This window comes from Mus pahari, chromosome 15 (genome assembly GCF_900095145.1).
Source record: "Mus pahari chromosome 15, PAHARI_EIJ_v1.1, whole genome shotgun sequence".
Lineage (NCBI taxonomy): Eukaryota > Metazoa > Chordata > Mammalia > Rodentia > Muridae > Mus > Mus pahari.
This window is the reverse complement of record NC_034604.1, coordinates 54848572-54871701: the sequence shown is the minus strand read 5'-3', so window position 1 is coordinate 54871701 and position 23130 is coordinate 54848572. Positions and strand designations below refer to the sequence as shown.

At 52.4% G+C, this 23130-nt stretch overlaps 1 protein-coding gene across 2 annotated transcripts in view; it reads right to left on the bottom strand.

The window, feature by feature from the left end:
- The window catches only part of Pdgfrb (platelet derived growth factor receptor beta), a 38630-nt gene that overhangs the window by 9769 nt on the left and 5731 nt on the right, over window positions 1-23130 (bottom strand). The window contains exons 2-14 of one of the 2 annotated variants that reach the window (XM_021214467.1): window positions 13598-13643; window positions 12275-12595; window positions 9795-10061; window positions 9002-9129; window positions 8743-8917; window positions 8054-8246; window positions 7376-7491; window positions 5780-5903; window positions 5019-5230; window positions 2210-2304; window positions 1188-1320; window positions 611-715; window positions 194-304 (exon numbers count right to left, since the gene is read on the bottom strand). In XM_021214467.1, the coding sequence (XP_021070126.1) occupies window positions 194-304; window positions 611-715; window positions 1188-1320; window positions 2210-2304; window positions 5019-5230; window positions 5780-5903; window positions 7376-7491; window positions 8054-8246; window positions 8743-8917; window positions 9002-9129; window positions 9795-10061; window positions 12275-12595; window positions 13598-13637 (2020 nt within the window). In that variant the 5' untranslated portion in view covers window positions 13638-13643. Of the gene's footprint in view, window positions 1-193; window positions 305-610; window positions 716-1187; window positions 1321-2209; window positions 2305-5018; window positions 5234-5779; window positions 5904-7375; window positions 7492-8053; window positions 8247-8742; window positions 8918-9001; window positions 9130-9794; window positions 10062-12274; window positions 12596-13597; window positions 13644-23130 lie in introns of both variants that reach the window. The other variant, XM_021214466.1, reaches the window with a different exon arrangement.

Sequence of the window (23130 nt, the reverse complement as noted above, 5' to 3'; positions counted from 1 at the left end):
AAAAACCAAAAAAAAAAAGAATGAAGGTGTTAGGATTCCGAGATTCTGAAACTGAGCCCATCTCGGACAGCGCAATAAGAGCGCTGAGCAGTAGGGGTGTGGACACTCTGCTGGGGGTGTCCTGTTGCGGATGGACTGAGGGAGAACAGGAAAGAGAGGAGTCCCAGGATCCTCCAGGGCATGGGTTCGGTACCTCCTTTGGTGCAGGCCCCCAGCAGGTTGACCACGTTCAGGTGGGGTCCTAGATGACTCATAATCTTCAGCTCCGACATGAGGGCCTGCTTCTCACTACTTCTGGCTGTAGCTGGAAGGGGAAGAGGGACTCAGCCTGGGTGGGCCACTGAGGCGGTATAGAGGCCCTGCCGGGGCCTACTCTGCTTCCTCCGCCCCACCCTGTTGTACCACTAGTGTCCTAGGGTGGACTGGATTGGAGAGGGAAGAAGGTGGGAGGAGGGGAGAAGAAGGAGGAAGCACCCAAAGAGGTCACAGTGAGGAGCCCTTCAGTCCCACAACCTCAGGGCCAGGCTCCTTCAGAAGAAACCAAAAGCACAGGAAAGGGTAGGACCTAGTGAGGCCTCGGGTGTGAAGAAGGGGGTGGGCGGGGACTCACATTTCAGCATCTTGACAGCCACTTTCATGGTGGCCTGCGAATGGCTCAGACCATGAGCCGTGGCCTCCACCACCTGTCCGAAAGCCCCAGAGCCAAGAGTCCGTCCTAGGATGGATAGAAACCCTCAGCTCCTGGGAGCTGAAGCTTCACCCCATTTCCCATTCAGGTTGGGGAATGTTCTCTTAGGTCACCCTCCACATCCCTCCAACCGCCCTACTGTGCTCCCCCTCGGGAAGTTTCCCATCCTCTGGGTCTCCTCTAGATCCTGCATGCTATCTGCCTCCCCTGTAGTCCCCGAAAGACCTCCTGTCTCTTAGGGACCCACAACTCCTTTGCGCCTGCCTCAGACTTCCCGGCCTACATTCAGTACTTCCTCTGTGGCCTGCAGGGGTCCCATATCAGTCCTGGGATCCCTGGGTTTTGGTGCCATGGGGTCACCTTATCTTCACCATAAAGAAAGGATGGTGAGATCCAGAGAAGGCAAGACACCAAGCACCTCTATGTCTTAGCTAGTAACAGCCGTGCTGGGAGCGGATCTGAGTGTGCCCATTGCTGCTTAACGCCTCTTAGGACTGACCCAGAACAAGCTGGTCCCGTGGCAGCTCCCAGGTGGAGTCGTAAGGCAGCTGCACGGGGTCCACGTAGATGTACTCATGACCGTCAGAGCTCACAGACTCGATGACCTTCCATCGGATCTCATAGCGTGGCTTCTGCAGGACAAGACGGAGAACAGATGAGACGGTCAGAGGGCATCTTTGGCCTTGAGCCTATCAGGTCCGGACCCTTATGACTGGCAGATGAAACAGGAAACTTTGACACCAAGAGAGGGACGTGTTTGAAAGTGACGCAATGAATGGCTAGCAAAACCAAGGTCTCGATGAGCTCAGAGGCAGTCGGCACTCAGGGGTCCCAGGGGTGGAAAGTGTGACTGAGAAACCCGGAGGGTGCAGCCTCTAGAGAGCAACTGACAGCTGCTTCACCAGCTTCTCTCTGAGCCCCAGTTACTCCTCAGACGGGAAGAGTAGGTTACCCTGAGCGTAACATAAGATAGGACAGATTCCAAATGTCAGCTCTGTCCCTGTGGGATCTCAAAAGGATGCATACGGCCTTTGGATGTGGACATCTTAGGATCTTGGAGTCATAGGATTGGAATCTTATAATGACAGGATGAAGGGGGACTGAAGTCCCGATTCAGGAATCTTAAGTGTTTGGAGTTACAGAAGGGGGAAATGTCAGAATAGAATGTTGGAACAGATTCTTGGGGTCAGATTGCATTCTCGTGACTCATGGAAGTCTCTGTGGATAAGAGCTGAAAGAATCCTGGTGCCATGATGGTCCACCCACAAAGCACCATTTGCCCCAGGACTGAGTTGAGCCGGAAGGACCTAGGCAGAGGGAAGAGCAGGGGTCAGGAGTCCTGGACTGATGGCACCAGACCACGCCAGCCCAGCAGGGACTGGGGGAGCTGGAAATGAAGCAATGCTCTAAGTCAGCCCCCAGCTGAGCCCCATGTTATGCCTTTCATACCGGCCAGATTGTGTTGACCTTCAGTGGAGACCAAGAGGGAATATGGGTACCACCCTGCACCCACAGGCTTACCTTCTGCCACAGCATGATGAGGATGATGAGAGAGATGACGGTAAGGACCACTAAGGCCAGGATGGTTGAGATCACCACCACTTTGAAGGGCAAGGCTGAGGACAGAGAGCAGAGCAGGCCATAAGCAAACAGTCACTGGGTAGCTGCTCTCTCCATCTTGCTGTGAGCATCACTGATCCCTTGGACTTGCTCTGCCAAGCACATAAGCTCTTACTGCTTAGATAGCTGGCCTCCGGGACCACACTCTGGTCTTTCCTATAAGCCCCTCAGTGACTCCCCTCTCAGATGACAACCAGGCTCGGGCTGGCTTCTGCACCATCAAGCTAGGCTGGGGAAACCCTCTTCTAGTTCCTGAGCGTAGCCTATGCCTCTTACAGCATTAGGCACCCTGGGGACCAGGCCATGCCACTCCTCTGATTGCATGCCCTTTTGGGTCATAGATTTAAGGGTCATTCCTAATGAAATGGCCGAGACACTCACTGAGCGACTCCAGAAGGAGCGGACTCTGAACTTCAGCAGTCTGATGAATCTACTCCCAGAAAGAAGTCTGTTCCTCTCAGCCTCACCTTGGGGACCGCTAGTCTGTGTGCACCTCCTGGGGCGCTGAGGTGGCCATGCAGGTGTACTTAGGCCCCGCTGAGCCCTGAGTCCTCTCTAGCCCAAGACTTCAGCCTCACTGCACCGCCTGTCTAGTCAGTCGGGCTGAACCCCTAGCCCCTGTCCTTTCCCACTTGGCAATAGCTGTTGTGTTCTGGGAATTTGCTTCTTCCTGCCCTCCTCTGTTCCCCAGGGAGTCTTCCTCTGGCTTAGCCCCATCCTTTCCTTCTTAGGGTCACTGACTGACATTTCTGTTCTCTCTTCCCAACATCCTGGTCTTACAAAGGAAGCCTGCACCCTCCAGGGACCCATCAGAGTCATCCTGGGTCTCTGTGTGACAGCACACGGTGTCCTGTGCAGGCGTCACACATGACTCTTCTCCTGCCTTTACTCGGGCTCAGAGTGAGTCTTACACGTCAGATTGCACAATTCCGCTGTGCCCACTTGCTCGGGGATGTGTGCACCGAAGAGAGTATGGGGAAATAGGGGTATTTAATTTTTTTTTAAAAAAATGTCTAGACAGTAAGGACTTATGTGAGCAAATCCAAAGGGATCTGTGATGCCCACAGCAATCAATACATATCTTAGATATTTTTGTATCTGTATGTGTGTGCATTTGTATGGCTGAATGCCACATGTGTGGATGCTGTGGATGCTGATGGAGACCAGAGGAAGGCACAAGATCCACGGGATCTGGAGCCACAGATGGTTGTAAGCCACCTGCTGTGGGTGCTGGGAATGGAACTGAGGTTCTTTAAAAGAACCGCAAGTGCACTTAACCTCTGAGACGTCTCTCCAGCCCCAATAAAGATGTTTTTAAAAGCTCACCCTTCTTCTAAGGGCAGGTGACAGGCTCGTGTATAAGCACACAGGTACGAGCCCTTGGAAGCCTCTGTGTATGTGCACCTGGGTGGGTGTGTGCCTGTCTCTGTGCTTGTGTGTATGTGCATGTGTGTCTGTGTCCGACTGTGTACAAAACGCTCTTTGAGGCTCTGCTTGCTCTGCCGTCTGTATCCTGTGTCTGTATCTTGTATCTGTAGTCTGCATCCTGTAGCCCCATTCCTTACCACTTCCCTCCCTATCCCCTCCCCTGCCCCAAATCCACACAGTCTGCCCTGCAGCCAGGCTCCTTTGCTTTAACTTCTTAGAACCCATTCAGCCACTAGGCTTTTTCACAGACCTCACAGGCTGACTAACACCTACTCATCTTTCAGCGTTTGATGTAAAACTTCCTTTTTGGGGGGATACTTCCTCAACTCCATGGTTGGCACAGGGCCTCTTCTTTCTCAGGGCCTTTTCCCTGAAAGCAGCCATCCTCTGTGGGATGGTTTACTCCTGGTCTGCCTCCCCACTCTGGAATGTCCCATTGGCCTCTGTCCCCTAGCAAGTTTGGGTCCTCGTCACTTACTGAATGATGCTAATGATGACGTGTGCACACACAGGCGCAGGTAGGGATGCGTGGGAGAAAGGCACACACATCTGGACTCTGGCAAGCACTGTTCAGAGGTGCAGTTATTGTACATGTGTGTGTACCCACAATGTTCACATGTTGTCTGGAGGTGTACGTGTACAGAGTTGTGCTCAAGTGTTTTTGTATGTTTCATATGCTGCAATTATGTGAGTACAGACGTGCACCGTGCCAGTTTTTGCACATGCACAGGAATCATACATGCATGTTTTATACACATACATGGGGATTGCACTCCCACATGTATATGCATATAGTCATTCATTTTGTGGATTTACATACAAGTCTTAGATTTGAGCAGGCTCATACACACAGCTCACAAAAATATATTCTGCAGTTTTATATACATGAGCAGCATTGAACATGCTTGAGTAGATGCTAACATGTATGTATTCTGAAGATCCTCAGCACAGATCACAAATGTACACATGAAGAGTGTATACCTGAGTCCCAGAATCAACCAACTCATGCAAGTTTACAACAAGCATCATGCATACCAGTTCACCTGCTGCTCATGAGAATCCATGCGTTTCATGTTTGTAGTGTTTAGAGTTGTGTTTGTGCACCTGTGCCGACGTCATATTTTGTGTGTGTGCACAGGAACGTACTCTGATAGGTTTTTGTAACGTTAACGTGGGCTTGTGAGTATGCCGATTTGAACTGCTTTGGGGATTCAGGCTCAGTACGGCGGGATCAAGGAAGGGGTGAGGGCTTGTCAGAGCCATCTGCAGCTGGGGCACTCACAATGTGGGACCACGGTGACCTCCTGCGAATCTCTGCCCATGGAGTTCTGCAGCATACAGCGTACCGACAGTGGCTGGTCCACGTGGCGCAGGCGCAGTGTGCTCACCACCTCATATTCCTGATCTTCCTCCCAGAAAGTCACATTCGTTTCTAGCTGACTCTCCTCTTTGGAACTATTCCCCAAGGGTGTGGGTGACAGTTTTCGTGGACACCTGCTAGGAAACACAAAAGGACTGGCTTGCAGGCTCTCTTAATTTCCCCTCTGCAAATGAGGGAAAGTAAGACTTGAAGCAGGCTGTATCTGTGCTGTAGAAAGAACAGGCTTGATTTCTATGAATGCTTGCTTCTTAAGCAGGTTCCTACTGTAGTGCCTAGATCAACCAGCAGAGGGCGCTCCCACCCTAGACCTGAGACTCCTAAACAGCAAAATTTGCTTATTTGACCTTCAAGGATAGAGGCAAACCTTGAACTCTATACACAATAGAGTTCAATTCAGCTCTGGTCCAGGGTACAGAACATTCAGTGGGTGAATTAGACACCTCTGGGAGCCAGACCCTGCACCTTCCTGCGTTGAGGATGGCTCAGGATCAAGGTAAGAAAAGGAGAAATTTAGGTTAGTCAAGGTAACTCCCGAAAGGCAGAGGACTGGTCTAAGATGTGGCTTAGACCTCTCAGGTGCAGAGGTCGGTCTAGATTACCCTACCTGGGCATTCTAGGCAGCTGTGTCTATTCTGGGAGGCTTGGCGTCAAGGTGTGCTCACCTTTTGAGGTCTCTGCAGGTAGACCAGGTGACATTTGGCTGAGGCATACCCCGGCCACGACAGCGGATTGTCTGCTCCCCATTGGCAGGGTGACTCTCACTCAGCTCCAGCACACGGACAGGGACTGAACAATCAGAGGGCAGGGTCAGGAAGTGAGGTGATCAGAACAGAGCATGGGAAAGGATGCCCTCCAGCATGTCCTGTCCTCTTTGTCCTGACCTCCCTCCCCCCAGGCAGGGGGTGGCAGGTGAGCCTCAGACTCCAGGAGTCCCAGTGTGAAAGTGACAGGTTCCTCTGGGATACATCAAAGGGCAAGGCTCAGAGTCTGTCTTTAACATCCCTCTGAGATCTGCTCTTCAAAGAGAGAACAGGCCAGGAGCGGGGTGGGGGGTGGGGGGCAGCCAGGCCCATGAAGCTAGGCACTGTTTTGTTTTCTCTGAATGTATCTGAGTGTTTTTTATATTTATGGCATATGACACCGAGTTTCCATCTACAATTGAGATGCTAAATTTGTCTTTCAAAATACATTTATTTTTAGAAAGCGAATTGACAAAACATTAAGTGGTTATCATGTCGTTCTCTGCTCCAGTCCCTGTCATAGCCCTTCCTGTCAGTCCCAACAGAAGCCAAAGCCTCCTGTATGGAGCTGCAGTCCGTACCGAGCTGAGCCGCAAGCTCTTACCCAACAACTGCCCCACCCCACCCCCTCCATTTCTGCCCTAACCTCATGCCCCTCCATATATGCCAGCGCCCTCTGTTCTGGCCACACCCAACTTCCTCCTATTTCTCTGGCAATGTGACAAGAGGTGACACATGATCTGGAGTGTCCTTTCCACTAATACCCACTTGTCCAATGCCCTCCCTCCTTCAAGTCTCACAAATGTCACCTCCAGAACAAGGCTAACCCTGATCACTTATCTATCTATCTATCTATCTATCTATCTATCTATCTATCTATCTAGTATCTATTTATCATCTATCTATAATTCTATTATCTATCCATCATCTGTCTATTATCTATTTGTATCTATCATCTATCAATCATCTATTTATTATCTATCTACCATCTATCTACCTATCATCCCCAGAGAGGGGATGTGCCAGATCAAGCGCCTATCATTTATCTTATCTATCATCTGTCTACTTATCTATCATCTATCTTATCTATCATCTATCTGTCTGTCTGTCTGTCTATCTGTCTCCTTCCCCACCCACTACAGTTTTGTGTTACCTTCTAACCTTTTTTTCATTTTCTATGGGAACTCCTCCTTTTCTATTTCTCTTCCCCTACTTGGATGCAAACTCTGAATGGACTGCCATATTGAAACCACTCAGCAGAGTAGAGATTGTGAGAAGTAAAATTGTGCCATTGATACATAAACGGCCCAGACTTGGGGGAGCATCAGTACGGTCACCTTCTACATCTGGGGAAACTGAGGCCAAGAGAGGGAACGTGCCAGATCAACCGTCTAAAATGTAGCCTCGTGGGTTCTGGGCCCTTTTTCCAGCCTCCCCTGTGGGTGGATGGACAGAAAAGGAAGGAAGAGAGATGGAGGAGGGAGGGAGGGGAGAGAGGGAAAGGGAGGTGGCCCTTACCATTGACCTGCAGCTTGAAGGAGAGCTGGACCTCGTCATCCTCGTGGAAGGCTCGCATAGTATAGTAGCCCGCTTCTGACACCTTCACACGTACCAAGGTCAGTTCTGACACGTACCTGTGGAGCAGGCCAGGCCAGGGGACCTGCGATCAGAACCGCAGGAACCCCTAAAGCATCCTCACCTTCCTGTAGAATGCCAAGGGAAGGGATGCCCTTGCCAAGGTCACGCAAGGGATAACAGCAGAGACAGGACCTACATCCAGTATCCTGAGTCCTCAGACACAGGCAGTTCCCCTAAACTACCAGGAAGGCTTGGGAAGGGCCAGGGTGTATACCCATCTCTCAAAAGCTTATCCCCATCAGAGGGGCACATTCCTGCCTGTCTGCAGATCTCTAGCCTTGGGGAAACCCTCTTCCCAAGGTTTTGCTTTTGGCAGTTGCCTGCTGGTTCTATTCATCACAAGGTTGACTAAACCTCTGAGTGGCCAAGTCATCAGTGTCTGCTTCCCCCACTAGGAGGGGCAGAGCAGCCTGCGCTGCTCCTGCAGCACCCCTAGGCATGTGTCTGTCACACAACAGACTTTCAGACAAGAAGGTCCTAGGTTTGTTGGTGACTGAAGGCCCCAGGCTGCCTGGCAGCTTTGAAGCTTCCAACGTAAGTGGATTAGCTGGTGCTCACCGGGTCTCAGACACGTTGCGAGTAGACAGAACTAACTCGCCAGCGCTGGAGTCACCCAAGGTACGGTTGTCCTTGAGCCACAGGACCGAGGGCGTCGGATAAGCCTCCAACTCCACCTGCAGCGTCCGGCTCCGGTGCAGCTCAGCAATCTGTACATCTCCCAGTGTTTCCAGCAGCCGCACGTAGCCATTCTCTGCGGAAGGTACAACAGTTAGGGGCGGGTCCTGTGGGCGGAGCTATGCCCAGACGCAAATGAGAGTGTGCATCCTGCCCATCTCTAGTGGAAGGATCCTGGAGCCCCTGCTCCGAATAAATGCAAGATAAACACCTTCTAGGGGCTTCTAGAATCTAGGGGCACGGCTTCTTTAGGCAACAGAGCTGAAGTGCAAGCTTTGGCTGTGACGGGAGCAGGGATGGATTTTGATGCTGATGGTGTTAGGGTCAGTGCTGGGGTTGGGACTGGAGTTGTAGTTTTCTGTTCTGGGTCCATATTATATACAGGGTGCAAGGGAACCAAGGGGTTGGGAATGAACTAGGAGTCTGGCTCCGTGGGAAGTCTAGGTTGGGATCAGAGTTATATCTGGGGCTGCTACACTTGATTGGGGTCTAATGCTGATTTAGACCCCAGGTCTGTGCCAGAGTCTGGTCCAGCTTGGGGTGAGGTAGAGGACTGAGTCCAAGGTACCCACCGATCACAGTGATGTTGATGGCTTTCTCGTCGCCATGGTCGTTCACACTCACTGACACGTTGCAAGTATAGGTGCCCGAGTCACTCAGCTCAGCCGTGGGGATATGCAGGATGGAGCCAATGCGGGAGGGCACTCCAAAAAGGTAGTCTGTCACTGGCTCCACCAGTCGCCCACTCTGCAAGGTCAAGGCTCCAAATCAGAAGCCGGCGGGTGGGAGCTGAGATGTCCAGCCTGCCTTCCAACCTTTGCCCGGCATTACCTTCATGCGGGGGTAAGTCCACTGGAAGTTGACCACATCATTGCCCATCACAATGCACCTGATAGTGATGCTCTCACCCCGGCGGACCACAGTCTGCATGGCATTCACAGAGACATTGATGGATGACACTGGAGTGGGGCAGAGAGGCTGGATTAGGGCCAAGGATGTCATCACTAGCCACCAGCACTAGGCTTGGGAAACGCGAGTGGCCCACAGGGAAACGGTGGCTATTGTAAAAGATTCATTCATTGAGTCTATCAGTAATAATTAAACTACTATTATATACAAACACTATCCTAGACACTGGGGCTAGAGGAGGAAAGACCACAGACAGAGCCTCTTCCTTCATGGAGCTGACAATGAGATAGCAACTTGGAAGCCAAAATCCAGTTCTCTGGGAATCTAAATTTACCAAGCACCTTTCACATGCTAAGCACCTTAATCTCTTTTATCTTCCTCAAAATCTTGTAAGGAAGGCAGTCATCACCACCCTCATCTTAGGGTAGGAGAGAGGGGTAGAGAATCAGGCTCCTGGGGACCGTGTGCCTTGTGCAAACTAATCCAGATGCAAAATGGCCAAGCTGGTATCCAAACCCAGCGGGCTCCAAGCCTGTGCCTCTGTCCCCACCTTATGCAGCCCAGCCCAGCCTTTAGAGCACTATTGACTGTGGATCAACTCCATCCTTTCTCTGAGCCACAGTTTCCTTTACAGAATGTTGAGAACACTAGGTCCCTCCCAAAACTCCAAGAGAACCTAATAAGATACAGAGCAGGGCCAGAAGGCGGAGCTCACCCTGGAGGCTGTAGACGTAGTAAGTATCGGAATCCACTTCCTTGTCCCCAATGGTGGTTTTGCAAATGTAAGTCTTGTCCTCAAAAGTACCAGTGAAACCTCGTTGGTGGTCGTAGGGTACATGTAGGGGGATATCCACTTTCTTCTCATGCAGCGTCACCTCCAGCCGGGGGTCTGTCACTCGGCACGGAATTGTCGTCTCAGTGACATCCGTGACAAAAATGAACAGGTCCTCGGAGTCCATAGGGAGGAAGCCCATGGTGGGATCTGTCAAGAGTAGAGCCAAGGAATGAAGGTCCTGGTTAGAGTTTGTCGACTTGACATCAGCCAGAGACATGTGAGAAGAAACCTCAATTGAGAAAATGCCTCCTTCTGATGGCCCGTAGGCAAGTCGGGGGGGGGCATTTTCTTGATTATGATCAATGTGGAATGGCCCAGCACCCTGTGGGTGGTACCCCTCATGAGCAGGTGGTCTTGGGGTATATTAGAAAACAAGCTAAGCAAGCCGTGAGGAGCAAGCTAGTAAGCAGCATTCCTCCATGGTCTCTGCTTCAATCCCTACCATCAGGTCCCTGCCCCGACTTCTCTTCCTGACAGACTGTAAGCTATTAAAATGAAGTAGACCCTTCCCTTTCCAAATTGCTACTGGTCAGGTCGTGATGTTTAATCACAGCCCGGACGGTGGGTTTCTAGCTGTCCCGTGAATTGCTTTTTGACTTTGAGCCGTCTCTTCCCCTCTCTGCCTCTCAGTCACCTCAACGCAGAATAAGGATGCTGCTCTAGTTCTGACGTTGGCCATTCCCTCCAAACTGCATTCAGATATAACTGCCGTTGTAACCGTGTTTACAGGTAGGATTATTAAGGAATGATTGTCAGCTGGACTGGGCGGGAAGGCCTGGCCTCACGGATACTTGTGAAGCAGACTCTGGAGGTTAGAGAACTGTAGATTTGAGGCCTGCCAATGCTCCTGGGTGAATTCAAGGCCAGTCATGGAGACCTAGCAAGACTCTACCTCAAAATAAAAGAGTTAAAACAAAACAAACAAACCAATAGTAGTGGGATCTGGAGAGATGGCTCAGGGGTTAAGAGCACTTGCTGCTCTTGTTTCCTAGCACCCGCACCAAGTAGCTCACAATTGCCTGTAACTCCGACTCCAGTGGACCCAACATCTTCTGGCCTTTGTGTGGTTGCTAAACACACACGCATGTACTCACACACACACACACACATGCATGCGCACACACGCACAGGTACAAACACACGCACTCATGTACACACACAGAGTGCACTCATATACACATTAATTAACTTAGGGTTGAAGAGATGGCTCAGCGGTTAAGAGGCTCTTCCAGAGGTCCTGAGTTCAATTCCCAGCAATCACAGGGTGGCTCACAACCATCTGGAATGGGATCTGATGCCCTCTTCTGGTGTGTCTGAAGACAGCTACAGTGTACTCATATACATAAAATAAATTAATAAATTTTGTTTAGCGGTTACATCCTTCCCTAGTATGGACAAGACCCTGGGTTCATTTCCCAGTGTTAAAAAGAAAAGTAGAGGCAGGGGGATTACTCATAAAGGCATCATGAATTGGTGGAGTTATAAAGGATAAGTTCAGCCTCTTCTTGCCCTTCTGTCTTTTCCGTGGTATAAGGTAGCAAGGCTTTTGCTGCGGCTAGAGATATAGCTCAATGGGTAGATGGCCTGCCTAGCATTCATAAAAGAGGTGCTACAGTGCACTCAGGTGGTGGAGGTAGGAGGGGCAGAGGTTCAAGGTCATCGCTGGCCATATAACAACTAGACATTGCTCCGGCCTTTAATCCCAGCACTCAGGAAGCAGAGGCAGATGGATTTCTATGAGTTTGAAGCCAACTGGATTACACAGTGAGCTCCATACCAGCCAAGGCTACGTGTGAGACCAAGGTGGGAGGAGGAGGAAGAGAGAAGAGAAGAAAAAAAAATAAAGAAGATATTCTTGCTAGATGCTGGCCCCTAGATCTTGAGGGGGCCCTTGCTAGATGCTGACCCTTGCCTCCAGAACAGTGTGCTGGTCAATTGTGTCCTTTACAAATACTCTTGGATCTCCTGTTCTAGGAGCAGAGCGAGACTGAAGACGATGTTCTCACTGGTCATTTCCTGTTCTTCATTCGATGCTGACAGGGCTGGAGTTGGAGTGAGGAGTGAGAGGTCATAAGCTACCTAGGGCTCAAAGAACGGGACAGTGGGATACGGGAGCCAAAATGAACAGGTTGAAACCAATGGAGAATGCAGAATTCTTGGGAGGCGAGAGCAGAGAGCGCTGGGAGCGAGCAGACAAACGGTGGGAGGAGCTTGCTCTTGGACTGAGCCTGGCTGGATGCTGCTCTTTGTGTCACAAGGCAGCATCTCACAGAACCCTGAGGTAGTCTTCAAGGTTCCTTTTGTGCTATGTGCTGTAGAGGTGGAGGTGAAGGAGTAGACACACAGGCTGGTGTCCTTACCTGGCACGAAGATATAGATACGCTTCCTCTCACTGAGCTCTGACCCTAGTGAGTTGTTGTAGACACAAAAGTATTCCCCAGTGTCTCCCCCGGTGACATTGGTCAGTGTCAGCACACTGGAGAAGGTGCCGTCCTGATTCATGGCCGTTTCTTGCCAGGGCACCTGGGACATCTGTTCCCACATCACAGGAGCTGAACTCGAGCAGGTCAGAACAAAGGTGCTGGAGATGTTGAGGACAAACTCTGGCCCAGGGGGCGTGATGACTAGGCCCCGGGAGGTCTGCGGTCCCAGGAGCCATAGCACGGAGAGCAGCAACTGGCCTTTGAGCAGAAAGAGTCACACGTCATGGTCAGGGCAAGGAGACCTTAACCCCTCCCCCAGAGTTGTCTGGGAGGCCTGTCTGACTAACTTCCAAGACCTTAAAGAATACGCAAGCTGCTTGCTTGACCACTGTCAGGCCCTCAAGGGCTCCTGTCCTAGGTCTCTGCTTCATTGGATTCCGGCCTCCGAACCCTTCAGCTATTCTATGTGCAGGCAGCACGCAGGAGAAAGGGGCAGGAAATCCTGTGGAAGCAATCCCCAGACCTCCAGTTCCTGCATTGCCTTCCGGGTCACTCCCTGGTCCTCTTCTCTGTAGCTGATTAGGTTCCTGTAGATCTCACAGGTGACCATATCATAGGGAAGGGGTTCTCACATAGCTTAGAGATGGGGCAGACTTAGGGCCATTGAGATGCTGAGGCTCCTGCGGGGCTTGAAGGACAAGGGGTGGGGAGGGTTAAGATGTGTATGTGTCAAATGATGGATGCTTCTCCCATGCACCTTCTGAGAGGATTGGGAGAAGCTGCTATGGTCACTACTGTTCACCACACCCTCATGTTCCCTAGTGATAAAAGTCAGGACAGATGCTGCCCGTCGGCAGTGCCATCAAACAGTGGTCAGTAGGGCAGCCCACTGGCTCATCACTGGTTGCTCAGGCATTTCCCCAGAGCTTGGAGAGCTGAAGGCAGCTATCCAGCTGGACTGAAGAGGAACAGGGGAGGCTGGGGTGTCTCAGAGGGAGCTGTGGATGCAGAAGGATAAACAGGGGACTTGAGCTGGTGGTTCTGGGCAAGGAGGGATCCATTGAGTGGATGTAAAGGAAAGCTAATAGGTGAGCAGATGAAAGAGGCCCCCACAGACCACCCCCCAATCCAGGGACAGTGAGGCTCAAGAGCCCCGTGGAGCTTCCAGACTCTCAGGTCATGGTGCCTACCAAGCATCACCACTGCCAGCTCCCTAGGGGCATCCTTGGGGGCCCTCACCCTTGTCCCCAGCTTACTTACCTCTGAGGACTGAAGCTGGCATCACTCCTGGAAGCCCCATGGTGCCCTGCAGAGTAAAACAGATCAGGGCCCAGTGTGAGCAAAGGCAGTGCCAGGGCCTACCTTAGACCTGGCTGGCATCTGAAGGGTCAGCTCTGCCTGGACATCCAATCTCCTATCTCAAGGCTGGGAAGACATCCAGGTCCCCAAATGCTCTCCTCTCTGCTTCCCCATCTAACATGACCTTGGTTGAGTCCTTTGCCTCTGGGACTTGGTCTCCCTGTATGTTACAGTGGAGGTGGGGAATTGGGCTAGATTGGGGACCAGCCAACTCTGACAGCCCCGTCCTCCCGGTGACAGTTTCAATACCAGGCACTTATCTGCCAGGACAAATATTTGGGAAAGCGTGATGAAAGGCCTGGAGGAGTAGGAGGGGGCGAGCCTGGAGAGCTCCCACGGCTCCCTCCACAAGCACAACAGGAAATGGGATGTCTGTGGGAAGGGAAGTGGGGAGGGGATGGGGGTCAGGACTGTGGAATGTGGGAGTGGGATGACCCCCCTACTCAGCACAGAGCTGCACAGGAGGCCCAGGAGAGAGGGACCAGGTTCTCAGCCCCATCTAATTCATCAAGCTTTCAAAGACCTTGGAGACCACGGAGGCCGAACTTTCCACCTCCACCTTCCGTGTCTATATGGGGAAACTGAGGAACAAAGACGTTTCCCCAAGGTTCCCAACAGAGCCTGTTCAAGAGGGAGACAGCTGAATAGTAGAAACAGAGAAAGAGAGAGAGAGGAGACTTGTGAACAGGGTGCTGGAGCAGGGACACAGACAAGCACGTTGTATCGCGTGAGTCTTCAATTCATCCCTCCTTCCTCTCAACAGCCATCCCTCGGATTCCAGATAATTGCCAATAGCCGGGTAAGGTCAGAGTCACAGATCAAGAAACATAGGAGGCAGTCATGTGACAGGAAACAAGGAGCATTCTGAGATTGTGGGGCTGCCCAGCCTGGACCAGTTTGTCTCCGCTGTGCTCCATCACGTTGCCCTTTCTAGTTTCCTATGCAAGGCTGAGGAATCCGGTCTCATGAGCTCCATGGCCTGGGCCGCATCTGTGGGCAGAGCCTCCAGCCAAAGAGGAGCTAATGGATGCACCATCAGTGAGGACTGTAGTCACACGTGGTGCACGAGACACGGACAAGGTGGCACCCCAGCTCTGTTCAAGACCCTAAGAAGCAAGCTGCGCAAACCTGCTTTTCCTTCTTTAACCCATCCTCAGACAGCCTGCCTGAGGCCCCCTCTGGCCCTGAGTTTCTCCTCTTAGAATGTCCCTCCCTGATCTTCCTGATGCCCCAATCACAGTCCTCCCCCATCACAACCCTCTGGTGCCGCCCCTCCAGCTGGGCACCAGGCATCCTGGAGCTGCACAGACCAGACGGCATTTGGATGCAGAGCCAACAGGCTCCACAGAGGCCATCTTCCCCTTGGTGGGTGCCCCTCCGGCTCCCCACTTCCTGCCAGAGATGTGGGCCAAAGAAAATCATTAGCAGCCCAGGATGGGGGAGGGCTCATCTCAGCCTTCCTCCCCTCCCCTCCTCTCCCAGCCTCCCTGGCTGGCCACACTGTTTATTATTCTAAAGGAGGAATTTGGCCTGCTGGCCAGGGGATGGGAGGTCACTGTAAGGAGGCTGGCCTGACTCTGGTAGGCTGTGTTGACCCTGTAGGCTGGAACCTCATGGCATGCAGTCCCCACTACCCTTCTGCTTTGTGGCACTCCATCTTCCCTTCTCAGGTCCTCTCCAGGCAAGGAATAAGGCTGGGTTAGCTAAAAGTAAGGACTCCAAGCTGGGAGGGAGCCTCAAATGGGAAGTAGAGACCCAGAGAGGCTTAGAGTTGTAGTCGGGTCACATAGACACAAAGTGGAGCCCAGACAGACTAAGCACATGAGCTAAGGGACACTGCGAGTCACAGATGCCAGCAGTCGTGGACTGGTCTGATTCTCTCTGAAGAACAGCTCCCCTCACCAGGCCCTTGAACCCACTGTGACAATGACCTGATCTCCTGCCAGCCGGGACTCGTTTGCATATTCATTCCCAGACACGTTGTGATGATCCTCTTTTTGTTTGTTTGTTTAGGGTTTTTTTTTTGGGGGGGGTTGATGTTTTTGTTGTTGTTGTTTTGTTTTTGAGACAGGGTTTGTCTGTGTAGCCCTGGCTGTCCTGGAACTCACTCTGTAGAGCAGGCTGACCTCCAGTTCGGGAGATCTGCCTGCCTCTCTGCCTCCCAAGCGCTGGGATTAAAGGCCTGCGCCACCACGCCCAGCTCTGTGATCTTAAAGAGCTGTCACTATTCAAAAGTTCTATCTCTTATCAAAGAGAAGGTTCCGGCCACCATTATTCTCAGTGGGGTGGCCCGAGGAAGAAATGGCTGGTCAGGAATGCAGATGACCTGGGGATCCATGACCCATCTCATCTCACTGATCTAGGGTATAGATTCAGACACATTGTCTAAATGGCCACAGTTCCTGTCTCTACACCGCTGGGAGTTAGATGACTTTTCAGATGACATCCCATCAAATGAACTTGGGGGTATAGACGGAGGCAATGGACAGCAAGCTACAGATGGAGGACTCATCAGAGTAGGGAAAAAAAAACCCAAATACCACTGCCTTGCTGTGGTCAGGAAGACCTCAATGCTGTCATCTTCAGGCCAGGTCCAGAGATGGGAGTCTGCTCAGCTTCTCACAACAGCTGTGTGACCCCCCCTAGGGAACAGGAGTGAGCCCCCCTAGGGAACAGGGGGACAAACAAGCTTGGGAGTCATCCTCAGAGCCTCGGTCTGCCTTCCCGCTTGTCACAAGTGCGCACAGTTTCCCACTCCTTTCCCACCATCTTAATCTAAATAAATCTAACCCATCTTGGCCACATCCGCCAGCATCAGCTTTCCTCCCTCGGGGTCCTGAGGCTCCCACGACACAAGCAGCCTGGGAAGGGGGGGTGGGGGAGCGGGGCCTGCACTGCTGCCAAAAGGAGTCCTGCATACGGTGAACACATGCGCACAGCCCAGATGCTGCCCACGCTCTCTCACACATTCTTCTGCAGCGCGCACACATGTGTAGCTCTGCGGGTGTGTGCCCAGCCATCAGGCAGGCACGAACCATGGGCGTGCCCACAACAGACACACGTGTGCACGGCCCCCTCAGTGCCCAGTGCACGTGTACAATGCACAGACAGATGCTTGGATGCTTTACCGTGTGTCCATCAGAGATGCCCTTGTGTATAACAGTCACTCATGTAACCCTCCCTCCATCCCCCAACATAGGACATATACAGACCATGTGTACACAAAATCACAGTTGCCCTCTGCCCACGTATCTGTGAACAAGCATAAAGGAGCCCCAAGCCTCGCTTGCTGTGCACTACGTGGCATTGTTGTCTCACTGGACCCTCTGACAACTCTTAGAAGGATTATTCCCATTTTGTAGGTAAGAGAACGGAGATGGAAACCGCTTTTGGGACATTTCCAAGAAAGGCAGACCAGACAAGAGGAACGAAGAGGCTGAAATGAGGCAGCGTGCCTGCCCACCGCCTGCCACCCCCTGCAGGCTTCCCTTGGTACAGTGTGTGGTTGGGTAGAGGGCAGTGGGTGGGGACTGACTGAGACAGATGGCTTTGAGATGAATGTCCCTGAGGGTCAGCAGAACTTGGTGACTGCATGTTAAGAAGGACCCAAGAGGCAGGTCCCAGAGGTACGGAGTCCGGGAGTGCCTACGACAGGGGCACAAAACCATGTTCTAAGATGAGAATGAGACAATACTTGGGCTTAAGAGTGGCCGCCGGAGCTGGTTTCAAATGTGGAGGGTTTGTTGGCACTGAGTTGGGGCAGAGGTCAGGTCGGACAGAAACAAAATGGGATGGAAGAAAGCAGAAAACCAACCTTCAAATGCCTTCAAAGGGGCATTTGGTGGGGTCGGCCAGCTTCAGTCCCACCAAGTTCTGAATAAACAAGATACCCAAGCGGGAGGCCCAATCCTGGGGTCACAAGGTCAGAATCTTGGGATGCCAGTACCCTGCAGCCAGGGAACATCTACCTATCCCTTTCTGAGGTTCACTGTACAGATGGGGAAGCTAAGGATTGGGCCAGGGAAATGAGAAGTCCCACTGGCTCTCAGTAGGATGGGCTCAAGTGGGCTATGGGCTGTCGGAGCTCACCTACCTGCCTGGGTCCCACTCCCAGTGCCTGCTCACTGCCTAGGGTCCAACTACATCAAACTCCACCTCTCCACAGAACAGTCGCTTTCCTTAATTAACCGGACCCAGACGGAGGGGGGGGTGGGGGGAGTGGGGGATGGGGGGGTGGGGTGGACCCGTGACAGAGATTCAGAGGTGTGACCTGCTAAATCACTGACAAAAGTGAACACAAACTTGCTTCCTGGTTTTGTCCTATATTCCAAATCAAGGCCCCTTCACAGCCCCCGGACAGATGGAAGCAAACCTGGTCATTGTCTCTCTCTGTCATCCCATTTTATAGCCCAGGACAAAAGAGTAGAAAATCTCTCCAGACTGACATTACAGCTCTCAGGACCCTTGCCCTGTGGGCTTGGAATGCTGGGTTAGGGGTGAGGGCGGGGTGAGTCTCCTCAACCCAGACTGGGATGCCGTGACTCAGCTCAGAAGAGGCAGCCAGTTCTAGACTGGGCGTTGAGGGGGGAGGGAGCGGGATGGGGGGGGGAGAGCGAGGGTAAGAGGAATCTGCAGCCAGGGACAAAAATCCTCCACTAGCAGCTGGAGAGTGAGCAAGTGACAATAGTCTTGGTCTGGACCTGACAGTTTGGCACTTCTAGCGTTCCTGGAGCCAGCTGACCTTATAGTACCACTTAGGAAGCTGCCTCGCTCCACCCTAATTCTGGGAGCCAGAGGAGGGTCTGGAGGGTGAGGAGAGTTATAAGTGGGGTGACAAACCTGGGAAGGAAAGGACCCACCCCTCCACCCTAGGGCACATTTTACTGAAGAAGTCTCAGCATGCTGCCACTCCATAGTGAATCTCCCCAGGGGTCTCAGGAGTATCTCCATGTCCCTTGCCTCCTTACTCAGTTTCCCTTGTCCCCTCTGTTCTCACCCCCTCTCTCTGCAGCTCCCATCTGACCCTGTCATTCCCCTGACCTGTCTGCGTCTCTCTGTGGCCCTCAGGCAAGGCCTAGGAGGGCTTAGGAGCCACAGTGGCTACCGGGCTATCTTCAGAACGGAGGTCACCATCCTCTCCGCTCCCCAGGGTACTACACTCAATCTGTGCTTCTCTCCCCAGGAGGCCTCCCCAGGGACCAAAAACGGAAAAGAAACGGCCCCTATTTTCTGGAAGTCCAAATTAAAACAAAACATCTGTCTGGAAAGGAACCAGGCAGATAAAGAACAAACCGATCCGCCCCCCCCTGCAAGCCCCCACCCCAGCCCCCACAGAGTGTGAGTGCTGGGGGTTGAATGGCATTCTAACAGCCTGTGGGAAAGTCTCAGTGTGTGCCTGACAGCATTAGGGGCCCCAGGGAGGGGACCTGGGTCCCCACGCATGCTGGGAACCAAGCCTGAGAAGGAGGTGAGAGAGGAGGATGGGAGATCCAACCATGCCTCTGCCCACAGCCCAGCCGCCTGCAGAGCAAGCACTTCCTGCCCCTTGCCTCAGGCGCCTTGCCGGCCTCAGGCTCAGCCCCCACGGCTTCGTTCCAGGCCATACAGCCTGGCTCTGCAGATGCCCTGGGACCCCTGGCTTCCAGTCTCCAGGGCTCACTTGAGGCATCCCTTGTCAGTTATTTCAGAAGAAATAGGGACTTAGATGGCCTTGGGGAATTCCAACATGGTAGCAGCTCTACCTTGGGCCATCCCAGCTGGGTTCAGAACCCCTTGCAGAGTCCCAGAAGGCCTATTTAAGGCCTTGCCTGCCAACTGGTCCAGGTTCTCCCGAGAGTGAGCTTCTCAGGTTCTCGGTCCGATCCACCATACCCTGCTGCTTTCCCACTTCACAGATGAGGAAACTGAGGTCTAGAAAGAAGACACATCATTTGCCCAGCGAAGGCTACAGTGCAAAATCCTTGGCAGGCTGTCACCGAGCCTCTCTAACACACAGGCCCAACACCCACTCACTCACTCTCTGCCTCTCCTGCAGGACTAACAGGTTGGTCCCTGCTTCTGTCTACCAACCTTCTCATATCCACTGAACACGCCTACGGAACGGACAGTAGAAGCCCAGGGGGCACCAACTTCATGCCGGTCACATGTCTGTTGCTTGTTCATTCCTATTCTGGACTTCACACTCTCTTTTGAGCTAGACCAATGTGGAACTGACAGTCATAGGTGCCAGTAGGGGTCTTAAGGCCAGTAGGGGTCACACATACCCTATTTCCCACCTTCTCTGCAATTGCACACAGCCTGAGACAGGAATCTCACCAATGCCCCCACGACCCTTTCTACCTAGACAGCTCAGGGTCCTCAGAGACCAGACCACCACAGTGGTTTTGCTATAGTGAGCACAGTCTGTCTTACTCTGTCCCCTACACCAGCCTTCCCATAGCCTCTGAACCTTTCTTCCCACCCACTGTCCCGATCTGAAGACAAATGAAAGCCCCAACTAATTTGGAGCCAGACATTCTGTTTAATGAAGTGGCCCATGGATTTCATTCTATCCACACAACAGTTGCATACGCACACGGTATCCACACAACACAACTGAGGGCCGTGCACGGGGAGACCAGCTCCTGCTGGTCATGAAGCAATTTGAAAGATAACGTGAGACAGAAGTCAGAGCCCCCTTTGAGACGTCACCGTAGAATCTGAGCATCAGTAGGATATTAAAAGAAGGACCCATAACCTGGGCATGGTGGCTGGTACACACATTTAATCCCAGCACTCAGGAGGCAGAGGCAGGAAGCTCTGTATGAGTTCAAGGCAGCTTCAACACTGAAAGTTCTAGGCTGGCCGAGACTGTATAGTAAGGTTCTATTAAAACAAAAACAAAAAACAACACAAAACAAAACAAAACCCAGAAGGAAATTCTTTCAGAGAAAAACCCCAGTTTCGTCTTGTCACTAGGGCCGTCTGTCACCTAGGCAGTCTGGCTCAGTGCGTTGCCAGCTCTGCCTCAGGCCTGCCCCTATGGCTCCAGCACCCCTAGAATACCCACAGCATGCCAGAGCCTGGGAAACTACAGAGTTCTAGCCTCCACCTCCCTCGGCTGCTCTCCCTGCCCACCGCCCCCCCCCTAGATCCTCATCTAGTGCCATGGCAACTGAGAGCACCAGGCCCTGGCAGCCAAAGGAGCCCCTGAGAGGGGTCCCGGGCTGGGGCTGGGACGAGTGCAGCAGGCGCAAACAAGCAAACCTTCTGTTTCCCTGGCTGCTACCATCGGGATCAGCCGTGGGCTGGGGGGGTTGGGGGGTGGGCAGCTCATGGAGAATGTGTTCTCAGAGCCAAGTGGGCAGGGGGCAGGCAGGCCTCGAATCCCAAGCCTGGAAGACCAGCATGTGGCCTTCCCCCACCAGCCCGTAGCCCACAGACCAAACAGGAGCTGCTGGCTAAGGAGAAACCCCGACACTGATCCGTGCCAATTATAGAACATTGAGATTCCCCTCAGAGCCCTCCTGGGCAGTGGATCAGGAAGGAAAGTGTGTTCACGTTTCCTTCTCCTCTCCCGTGCGTTCTCAGCATCTCTTCTCTATCCCTTCCTGCTTCGCCCTCCAGTTCTCCCTCTGACGGTGTACTCGCCTTCTTCGTGCCTCATTCTCCGGGCCTTAAAAAAGACTGTAAACCAGACCTTTACACTGGGGCTGTGGATGAAGTTCATGCAAGCAGATACTTGGAGGAGGGCCTAGTACCCCCATACAAAGGCAGAGACCACTTCTTCATCCCTCTCTGCCCACAGGAGAAGTCACTCACTCAGCCAGTCTCAGATGCACAGCTGAGACCTGGTAGACTAGTGTGGTGGGAGAAAAGAAGTCGGTGATACAGGAGATGGCTTGGGAAGGTCCAGAGAAGGGCTCCTTGGGAAGTGGGAGCCACCGTTAGTATGAGGTTGCCACAGCTCCATGCCCCTGTGCTACTCTGAGGCTCAGAGTGACAAGTGCCCTCAGCCACCCACAGAGTGGTCAGCATAAGAATAAGCTAAATCTGACCGATCTCCCAGCCAGTGGCTATCACCTAAGCCTCCTCAAGCCCCCAACCTGATTTTCCACAAACCACGGAACAAACCTAATGGTTATTTTGTATCTCTCCAACAAGCCTAATGGTTATTTTGTATCTCTCCAAATTCCCAGTGTAGGACTGAGCCTGTCTGTAGTCAGTGCTCTCGTTGTTGATGCTTACATAGCATGGAATGGATTGCCTATGCAAAGTGACCTCTTCTCTTCCTCAGGCCTTGTCCTCAGCTATCACCTAGTGACAGTATTTTCTAGAGTGGGGACTGGGTTGGGTAGACAATGGTAACTCTTTTCCTCTTGGTGATAAAACAGGCAGCTGTTAGGAGCAGAATAGACAGACATATGGTATTCTGAAGTCAGTGGGCTGTCCCTGATGCCACCCGGGATAGGGAAATGGCATGGGAGCTCAGGCAGGCTGGGAGAGCTTTTCCGTCATAAAGCCACTTCATCCACACCAAATCTCTACCTGGCCTCGCTGTGGCAGCTATGAGGTTAGCTTGTGCCTGTGTTTCCAGAAGAGTGCCATGAGAGCCTTCTGCTGATGCTATGACAGTCGGAGGAGATGAGGAGCCTGTGGCGTAGTCCCCTGATCAATAAATGGCAGCTGCGGTGATTCTGTGAGGCTTGGTCTCTGGGGTTTAGCTGGGTTCTATGACGGATGATGCCAGGGCAAGCCATGCTGCAGCATTCTATGTGAGCGACCTCTGGGGAGTGGGAGGGAATGTGCGGTGAAGGGCAGATCTGTTAGACTAGAGCTGAAGTTTATCAGCCAAGTGATAGGTGACAGGCAGTGAAGGAGGGCAAACCTTTGGGGATGGCTTGGGGCACTGGGTGAGGATTTGACCTTTGCCTTGGATATAGCAATGAATCATTTTTTCGGGGGTTTAACAGTGGTGGTGAATGGCTAGTCACTGGAGGTGAGAGTGCCGTAATGGCAAGCCCAGGTGGGGTGGGGTGGGGCACATAGGAGAGTGGCAAGAGCAGGAGTTTCATGGGAGGTTGTGAGCTGGCACAGGGACAGAGTCAGAGTCCTGTTTACAGAAGGAAGTTGTTCCAAACCCTGCCTGAAGCCCCCAGCAGAAGCAGGTATATATTATATATATATTATGTGGGGCAGGTATAAAGTGAGAAGGGGGAGGTGTTTTGTTTTGTCTTCTTCTTCTTCTTCTTCTTCTTCTTCTTCTTCTTCTTCTTCTTCTTCTTCTTCTTCTTCTTCTTCTTCTTCTTCTCCTTTTCCTTCTCCTCCGTCTCCGTCTCCGTCTCCGTCTCCGTCTCCGTCTCCGTCTCCGTCTCCGTCTCCGTCTCCTTCTCCTTCTCCTTCTCCTTCTCCTTCTCCTTCTCCTTCTCCTTCTCCTTCTCCTTCTCCTTCTCCTT